A 10,000-nucleotide genomic window follows, 5' to 3' on the forward strand; every position below is an offset into this window, starting at 1 on the left:
CAAAATTAACAACCGGAGAATGAGAGGGGTGCTTTCACAGCGTACCTACTCACTCTTCGCATGTGGCTTAATGCCCTCTTTATTTGTCTCCCGCAACAAAACTCCCTCCAGCTATGGAGGCTACCAGCCATGGGAATTTCATTTTCTCCAAGGGCTGGCTTAATTGAGATGAGGGTCAATGACAGACCCAAAAAGGACGGTAAAAATTACAGTAATCGTTTCTCGCGAAAGTGAGAAAATGATGATGATGATGATGATGACAATGACATGAGGATGATATTGATGATCATAATAATTTATGATGCCTACCTCTTCAAGTTGTTCAAATTGAGCACTACGGAACTCATCCAATGTATATGTGTGCCCTTTCTCTACTTTGCACAGCCCCATGTCACTGATACGGTAACACATTTCACGTACATTGAGAAGAGCAGGGCGCAGAGACTATTATAAAGAAAGATTAAATGTCAGCTAAAAATTAGTTCACAACAACAATATAAAATATAAAGAGCAAGTTCATCCAGGTCAAAGTCTGACATATCACCAGCTTGCAATAATTTTGTGCAAGAATTAATCGAATGCTCAGATTGAAGAAACTACTGAGCAGCATCATTGTACCTTAAATATAAAATTAATGAGATCATAATACTTACAGCATTGACGATGAAAAGATTTTCTTGAAGCTGGTTTTTGCACTGAGTAATTTTCCTATATTCAAAAGAATATGAGACAAAATCAATTAAACCAGGAAGGTGTGCAAATATCATACACTGAGCACCATCATTCAAGGAAAGAGAGAAAACCATAAAAACCCTGAGATTTGATACTTACATTAATTTCAATTGATACTTACAAAAATAAGGGGAGGGAAGGGTGGAAAGGCAAAGAAGAAGCATTGGTATTAATTATGTTCTTAATGAAAGGCCAAGCAATTGAATGCCAAAGGCAATAACCCTGAGATTCCCACAGCCTTGTGACAGGGACTCACACCCTAGCCCTGAAAAGCTTAAAATGCTACCACCCCCATTGAGAGGTATGCCCAATATTCTTGGGATGCTGTCACAAACTGCCTTGCAATGCAAAAATTCTGTCAAACCAATATGCAAAGCAGTCTGTGATGTCATCTCAAGGAGAGACCAAGGCTTGTCAGATTAGCTCAGCCATGGGAGAAACAACAGCCAACTTACCATTAATAGTCATGTAACTCTCTATAACTTCTCCAACTTTTTAAAAGTAATTGTACATAACAATAAAAATGGCAAAGATTTAACACGAATTATACAGTCTAAAATGCTGAAATTTCAGGTTAGGGGCAATTTAATTTAGTACTGTCATTTATTTATTAAAAATACTGTTAAAAAAGTTCTCTTTTTTAAAATGTTTGCCTTACTTTGTTTTAACATTCTTCCTCCACACCACGAAGGCCTTCCACATTCTGAAGTTAGCAAAAGTGGGAATCTTGACAAGCTGTTTGTAGTCTTTATATTCCTTTTCCCAACGTTCAAGAGCAGTGAATTCAGCTTCATTGTCACGCAGGTGAGTGACTCCCTCTGTGCTTATGGTGTAGTAGTCTGAGTGGTTGATCTCTGAGTGTTTCACAATCCTGTTAAAAAGAAAATTAAATGTCAAGTGATTATTTGACAACCACCAATTAAAAGGTTATGTGCAGACAGGGCTGTCATAAACAATAATTGTTACTACGTAACTAGATGCTAGAGGAAATGTTCTTTCTTTATTAAATCCTATCACCCCTAAACCGGCCATACTTAGTATTTTACTCTGTCTAACGCCAGACGAGTTTACTTGTCAATGGGGTACCCCCGGAGTCAATGGGTTAACCCATTGACTGAAAGGAGTGAGATATGGGGAGGTGATTTTATTGAGGGAGGTGATTTAAGGGTCAATGGGTTTAATTTAAACCTAAGTATGCATTTGCAACCTATTTTTAGCAATGAGGACTATTAAACTGTAAGTCAGAGTTAGCATTACTTTTTGGCGAGGGTAAAGGCAGCTGTTTATTGTCTGACAGAACTTACTGATATAGATGATGTTGAACTTGGGGACAGAGAAAGTGAACACTTCATGGCACTTATCAAAATCATATTGTGAATCTAATGACGTGCATTTTTTAACATACATGTATCTGGTCTACAAACGCTGCTGATGGAGCCACTGAACGTTTCATTCCCCAACCACAACAAACATTTTGACTCTTGGATACTTCGAAACAAACCAACTTGGCTCCTTGGCTCCTTGCTTCACACTAAGTCTTGGAACCCTTCCCTGTAACTTACATTGTACTTCAGTTGAAAATCCTGGGAATTCATAAGCCTACCAGCAAATGAAAATTGTTGGCAAGGCCTTCAGGATTTACATTAGGCCTAGAGACAACTTTTTCAAAGGGGTGATCATGAGTTCACTCTTACAGTGAAATAAATGTTGTGTTGGTGTTGATAGCGGACAAATTTTAATGACAAGAGTTTTATCAGACTTTATTCGTCAACTTACTTGAGATTGTAGGGATTGTACAAGATTGATGATTTATCAACAGCAGGCGTCATGTAAAGGAAACCAAGCTTAGAATTCCCTCGTATTGAGCTTATGATCTGAAGTGGATCTGTTAAGCCTTCAGGTATCGCATCAGTCCTAGGCCTCGGTGGCGTGGGAGAAGCACTGCTAATCACAACAGGCTCTGTGAATAAAGTCACCCTCTGCTTTGGTGAGAGTTGGCGATCTGAAGCCATGGAATTTATCTGAGCCACTGAATCAATTTTCTCTTGCTGACTTTTCAGATGATATGGCAAGTTTGGTAGTGGGGATGTTGTGCGCTCAAGGGGCTCCACAACATCTCTTCTGCGGGTCTTCTTCTTGTCCGGTTCAGACGAAGGGGGAGGTGTGGGGGATTTTGTTTTTCCAGCAGGGGATGTGTAAGGAAGACTTCTCTGTTTTTCTTGATATCTTGCAAGATTTGGCTGAAAAGTAAACAGGCATAAAATTATAATGAGATTACTATTTACCTTGACATGTATAAATTATACTATTTAAAATACTGGTATACACCTGCACATATTTTCCAATGAATGATAATAATGTTATCATTAAGTGATGACCAATTAGTTATGATGATAAACTAGGGTTAGGGAGACAATGGTGGATACAATTAGGGATGTAGCTAAGAACAACTTCATCCTGTTGGAGGTTCTATTGAGGTGGTAAGTTTGTGCTCTAAGCATCAAAGGGACCTGTTAACAAGATTGTTCCCAGTGTCTCGCAACACCCGGCATTCTTCAAGATGGCAAATACAGGGAAAGAGAGTACATGCACAACAGTACTTAAAACAACACTTTTATTTCATTTCTAGTATCAACGAATTCTAGCAATAATTCCGTATACTAAAAGATATTCAATTTTTTTTTTATTCACACATCGAATGACTTTTAAACTTTGTAGAGAATAATTTGCAATCTTCTCAGTCACTTCGACCGATGGCCAAAATTTAGCCGGCAAGCACCCCTTTCTCAAGCAGCGATTTTCACTGACAGCTGGCTCTTAGCAACAGCCCTGGATAATGCCGACAATGACAATGGTGTAAAGATACTGGCAATGAGAATGAAGATGATGATGATGATGATGATGATCGAAATCGTCGTGGTGACAATGGAGATGATGATGTTGACTCCGCGGTGGCAGGGCTGGCGACGGCAGTGACGGTGATGGCGACAGTGACAATTGGCACTGTCTGTCACCATTAATGATAATTATGATGATGACAATGATGACGTTAATATTATTAAAGCACTTATAACTGAAACATTGCTAAAAATTTATTACTCACCAAAGGTTCAAGTTTTGGTGCCGTTGGTACATTCTGAAATAACAGTGCAACATAAATTAGACTAGGTCCCACTTGTTTAAAAGGTGGATAGCGCTATCCGCCGGATAAATCACTATCCAGTGGATAACTAATAGCGAAATCAATTGCGCTTTCCAATGGATAGTGATTTATCCGGTAGACAGCGTTATCCACCTTTTGAAAAACTGGGGCCTGATGTTTTAGCTCAGTCCTGCTGATCCCATTCTTTATCAAGACCTGGCAGTTCTGAATTTTTTCGTCAATGATTTGTAAAATATAATTGCCTTTCCTATAAACGAAAAATTTGAAGAAATAACTGATACCAGCACAAGTCAAGACTATAGTTCATTAATTAACGTGACAATTGATTTCAAACCCATTTGTTTTCTTTGAAATGTACATTTGTTTAAATCAATTTCACTTCATTGTGAACACAGATTTGACAAAATTGAAATGCACTCTTAATCTTGGCTTACAAAACACACTTCTATTTTTCGATCAGCATGCGCGATCGTCAAGAAAGCAAGTACCAAATGTAGCTTGTGACTCAGACGGCCTTCAGGCCGTGATTAAAAATTACTTTCCATGATATCTACTAATGATTTAAGAAAATTTGAGATCTATTCATTCGGAAATCTTTTTTGGTAGGGCTAGTAAATCATTTCACGATGCTAACAGTTGCAGCTTGCGATCATGCATGCAATGTAAAAGCTCATTACGCCACTGAATGAATCATGTGGAAATTACGTGTCTCCGTGTATACATTAAACTAAGCACTGTACTGTAATTACCTTCTTCAGCTGAACAGGAGTCGGGCCACTGAATTTAAGCGCTCTAGGATTCGGCTTAAGCTGTGGTTTTGCATAAATTCGTGCACGAAGCTCATTCTCGTCGATCCCTGGCAAAGAGAATCCCCCATTGTTTGCTGGCTTTCTTCGACCGTTCGTAAATGTGCTTGTACCATTTTGCGCCATTTCGGTCCCCAAAATAACGGCTAACTCGAACCAATTAGCTTTCCTTTTAAGACTATTCCATCACGTTTGTAAAGACGTTTCAATAAAGTACGAAATACGCACTAATTCCACAACAATTACAGAGAAAAACTTGCAATTTTGAGTTTTAGATGCAAAGTTTGTCCGCCATTTTGTTTCTACATAAAGTTGCTACGTTACGGTCTCTATTGTCAACGAAGAGCCTCGGTGTCATGCGAAAAAAGTGAAAAGAAATGAAATCAAAAGGAAATAAATGAATAGAAAATTTAACTTGACGAGGAACTTTAAAGTTTGAAATCGCTCAATAAAGAACTTCCTAACGCTCAATTCTGGTTTCATTTATTCATAAGGTGTTTCAAATCATGGTGCATTCTATATGGTATACGTTAATTTACAAACAGATGGTTCTACGCATGTGCACAAGTCGAAACTTTTTGAAGAGACCGTTTTGTTTGCCATAATAAGTAGGGGATTTAGGTGTACCATCCACTAGATAACTCAGTCGGTTTTGCTAGTGTTTATCCGCTGGATAGTGATTTATCCGGTGGATAGCGCTATCCATCGTTTGAGCAACTATGGCCAGGTGCTGAAGCGTAGAGAGAGACATTAAGCCAGGCCGGCCACTTCTGCTGGAAAGAACACGCTCGCAGCCACAACACCGGAAACTTCATCCCCTACTCTTCTCGAATAGTGTGTGGGTTCTTTAACGTCTCATAGTGAACTTATAAATATGGAAGATATTTGTGAGACGGAGCCTACGGTTTATAATCCTTATATCCGAGAAGACTTGAAAGTCTAATCATTTGCGGCTGTTATTACAAAAGCAGAACATTATCCTCAGTTATTTGAAGACCCGGAGTGTTGGTTTGGCCGGAGTCGAATTTACGACCTCCCGCATGGCAGATCGATGCTCGACTAACTGACCGCACCAGTTCCCGTATAAAGTTAAATTCAAATACCGTCAAATACCGCTGAAATGGACTGGAAACTAACGTATTTGATTGTCTTTTAAATTCGCTAGTTCCCAGTCTATTTCAGGTTCAACTGCCACAACGATTGCGCGTCAAAGTCCAAAAAACGAATAAATCTTCTTGGCTTTTTGAAATAGATTCTTGCAAGATTGAAACAGTTTTACAAGTTTACGTAACATGAACGACATGAAAAACTCGCTAGAGAATGTTTTATCAAAATTTCAAATTTAGCCGGCGGGCTGTACAGCGGACCGTACTGTGGAGTTTTGAAGCAAGCAACCGTGGACAGTCTTCTTGTTGGTGTACGTTGGATCAGTGGCTTGATCTGATCGGCGTAGTTACAAGTTGAGAAGTTTAAATATTTTGAGCAAGAGCCGATACAACGTAGATTTGATTTTAGTGGTGTGCAATACTTCGGTTGGCCATAAACCAGCCTTCTTCAGGTACAATGAGAGTTTTCATTGCATTGACAACATAAATTCACTATATATATGTACATCGAAGCCATCCAATGTAAACTCTCATTGTACCTGAAGAAGGCTGGTTACTGGTCAGCTAATTTAGCCAATCACAGCGAGCGTACTATCTGAGAGATATTTAACAATTAGACCCGTAGCCCGCAAGGCCTACGGGTCAATAGCCCATGAGGCGAAGCCGAATGGGCTATAATGGCTCGTGGCCCTCGAGAGCGAAAGGTCTAATTGTTTTAGTATCACCCAACTAGTCGGACAGAAAAGGCAATAGCAAAATTAGCAAACGCAAGGTGAAGAAATATTTATTTGGGAATAAAACGAAAGAAAACGTCACGCTTTTCACTACTCGAGGACTATTACTAATAGTCATCTAGTAGCGTAGCAAATCAAGATTCAGGATTTGCATTAGTCCACTAGTTGGGTGATACTAAAATAATTTAATGGTAATGCTATCCCCGGTAAATAAATGAGATGATGGACTTCTTCTAAGATGACTGTTCTTCTCTCTAGCCTCGCACTTGTATTGCAGACACAGACTTGAAAGTGTAAGCACAAGTCGATACTAGTGAAAATTAAAGAAGGCACCTTTTCCACAGTTATTTAAGGCCCCGATAAAAAGTCCTACGAGAGTCTGGACCCAAGAATCCACCCTCTCTACATTCTCCCCAGAGCCCGCCGGTTCTTTTGGTCACGTGGGCGGCGAGACGCCTAAAAGAAATGGAGGGTTCTGGGGCCAAGAATGTCCTCTCTATGATCGATTCCTTATCCCTTTAGGCTAAGCATTTCACGCATGACAAATGCAACATCATGCTACTGCAATAATTTTTAATGTCTTTTGTAACGCCTTTACAATTTCTCAACAACACCTGTTAGTAATGACAAATTCTTGGAGCATCCTTTTAAATTACGTTTATCTCGATATGGTTAAGAACTACTCATCTCGCCACCAGAAAGTATGGCCACAAGTCATTTCGCTACCAGGCACTCCTCTTGTCTTATTAGCTGTGAGCGTGACCTTTTGTAACCGTGTTATTGGTCAAAGTTGCTGATAAGTGGTGAGACTTCCGGGTAGCGAAATGACTGATCGTCTCCAGCAGTTTAACGATATGCCTTTATCTCAGCCTGGTATAGACTGATTTGTCAAAAACTCTGGTTTATCGTCGTTATCTTAGACCGGCAATGGCTACTCACGGTTGCCACATTAAACAGATACTCACTCTGAGTTCGAAAACATGTCCATGTACGATTCAGATGATGGTAATTCGTCGTGGACAGCCATGTTTTTCAGCAAACACTAACAAAATCAAATTTTATATTTTATTCATAGCCCGGTCACTTAAATTTCTTCGTTCTACAGAAGATCCATGCAGTTTCAATTCCAGATATGGTTGGGTTTCTTTGTAGCACTAGAACGTATTCTTCCACTATCATAGTTTTTTGAAAGTAAAGAATGATTTCGATTTAAAAAAGGATAGATATTTCAATATAAAACCGCTTCTTCTTAAAATTCTTCTCCCTCTTTATGCCTGGCTGACTGACGTCTTAAAAGCCTGGTTTTCACTATAGCGACTCTAGTATAAGTACAAAAATAAGCAGCTTATGCTAGTGAACAGGAACATCAACATAAGCATCAAAATCAACCACAGCAACCGCCATTTTGTTCAAATGTTCAAACGCAGGGAATCTAGAACGTGTGCTTTAATTGACCAGACGCAACAAATTTCCTTGTGCTTATGCTGCGTTTCGTTTTCACACGACGCAAGCGAAGGCAAGAATTATCGCAAGCACTGCAATTGCAAGAAAAAGGAAAAATTCTGATCATTGTGCTCGAGCTTGCGCTTTTATTCTTCAGCGTCAACCACGTTTTATTTTCACGGTGAAATAAGGGCTCGTATGATTGCACTTGTGTTGGCGTCGCTAGTGAAAACCACGCTTTAGTCATTATATTCTCTAAATACATTAAATTGCCACTTGTATTCTTTCGAGGAAACTGATAGCTTACGAATTTTGATAGGTTTTTATACTTAATGTAAACGCTGAAAATTGCAGTTCATGAATTCTATAACAAATATGAAGGCTTTACCTTAGAACGCTGGATTTATTTAAGAAAGAAAAGTCTTACAACTGCTTTCACTACAGGATGCTTTCGTTGACTGGATAACGTAACATTTATTGAAGTGCAAGATTTCCTCATCCGTGTTTTCTTCGCCGGATTTATTGTCCGAGTCCGCTCTGCCATGGCCTTACAGTTCAGTAGGTTTCGTTTGTACCGCTGAGCGGTAAAGAATTAAATGACCCTAACTTGAAAACTGAAAGTGTTAATTCAAGCAAACTACAGTTAAATAGAATCAATGGTTTGGCGAAAAATGCATGTTAAATTCCTTTTCGGCTAGATAATTCCCAAATTTTAAAGCGTTTGACTCTTATTTTTATCGGAAAGAGTTGAAGGTTTCGCTATCTCGGGGAATTTCAAACTGTTTTCAAATTCCATCAACCCGAGGCTTAGCATTCTAGGGATGCTTAGGCGCGAGAAACCAGGCTGTGAGAATCAAATGCTTACACCGCTCTCTGCATTGATTTTATTTTTATTCTTTGTTTCTTGACCCTGAAGAAATATCTCCGTTTTCCCCAGTCTTTCAGTCCAAAGGAATATTTTTTCCCTAATCGAAGAAGCAGTTGATAAGGAATGTGCCGAGGTTGTAATATTTGACAATTCAAGCTATAAAACAACAACTTTGGATTGAAAAGCTTCGAACTATCATCGGACAAATGAAATTTTCGATGGATTCAGCAAAGATTCATCGCGATATTAGAACAGAAACTTTCATGGATTATCTTGTGAGGTGTTTATCCGTTTACGCCGTTGCTGGAATAGGATTGTTTCTGATAGTAAAATACTTCTTTGTTGGTAAGTATGGAGTAAAGCAATTTTGTAAGAGTGTCTTCATATTACAGACTGCACAATCCCCGCAAACAAAAAAACGTTCATTAAACATTATAATCAGATCATTGTTTGCTCGAAAAGTGTAAGTAAGTTTCGTTAATTAAGTTTCATAAAATTTGTCTTTTGGGCAGACTTAAACGTTTGGAAAATAGCGATTTACCCAACATTACCGTAATTTTATGTGACATAAAGTAATGAAAAGTGTCGTCTTTTTTTCGGTCTGCGTTCGTAGCGCCACGCACATAACGTGCTGTTAAGTTGAGTGAGTGAAAAAAGTGCGTTTACTCTACGCGCATAGAGTGCTGTAAAGTTGAGGACGCGCGAAAAGTCGGTTTACTCCACGCGCAAAGCTTGCTGCCAACTTAAGCAGGCGCTAAAAGTGCGTCAACAGTTTGAAACTCCCTAACTATTTCTGTAACAACAGAACCAAGAAAAATAGAGCCATTTCACCAGCCGATAAAACATTTCAAGAGTTCCTTTTGCTTTTTGACAGTTGTTTCGCTTACTGGCGCTTATAAATGAGGCCACAAAGCGTGAAAGGCATTGCTTGTGAAGCAACAACTTGACTTATCACTCAAAGCAAAGAAAAAGAAGGCAAAATACGAAAAAATCGGAGCAACGATAGACAAAGAAAAAGACAAAAAATCACTACACTATAACTGAAAATCAAAGATTTTTGCATTGTTCAATGCCCTTGAAATGTTTTGGTTGTGACGAGAATAGATACTCCAAAATAAGGCGAGATACTTAGGTTTGTGTATATAAAG

The 10,000-nt window shown here is 38.9% G+C and overlaps 2 protein-coding genes across 2 annotated transcripts in view; one reads left to right on the forward strand and one right to left on the reverse strand.

Moving 5' to 3' along the window:
- LOC138056915 (dynein axonemal heavy chain 6-like) overlaps window positions 1–4,981 on the reverse strand; it is a 94,440-nt gene extending 89,459 nt beyond the window's left edge. The window contains 6 exon segments of the mRNA XM_068902865.1: window positions 310–444; window positions 654–708; window positions 1,391–1,603; window positions 2,509–2,972; window positions 3,836–3,868; window positions 4,645–4,981. Coding sequence (XP_068758966.1) covers window positions 310–444; window positions 654–708; window positions 1,391–1,603; window positions 2,509–2,972; window positions 3,836–3,868; window positions 4,645–4,827 — 1,083 coding nt within the window. The 5' untranslated portion in view covers window positions 4,828–4,981.
- Window positions 4,982–9,070: 4,089 nt separating this feature from the next.
- LOC138055849 (uncharacterized) overlaps window positions 9,071–10,000 on the forward strand; it is a 2,869-nt gene continuing 1,939 nt past the window's right edge. Inside the window, exon 1 of the mRNA XM_068901718.1 lies at window positions 9,071–9,197. Within this exon, the coding sequence (XP_068757819.1) occupies window positions 9,071–9,197 (127 nt within the window). The remainder of the gene's footprint in view (window positions 9,198–10,000) is intronic.

Source organism: Montipora capricornis, chromosome 7 (assembly GCF_036669925.1).
Source record: "Montipora capricornis isolate CH-2021 chromosome 7, ASM3666992v2, whole genome shotgun sequence".
In the NCBI taxonomy this organism is placed as follows: Eukaryota; Metazoa; Cnidaria; class Anthozoa; order Scleractinia; family Acroporidae; genus Montipora; species Montipora capricornis.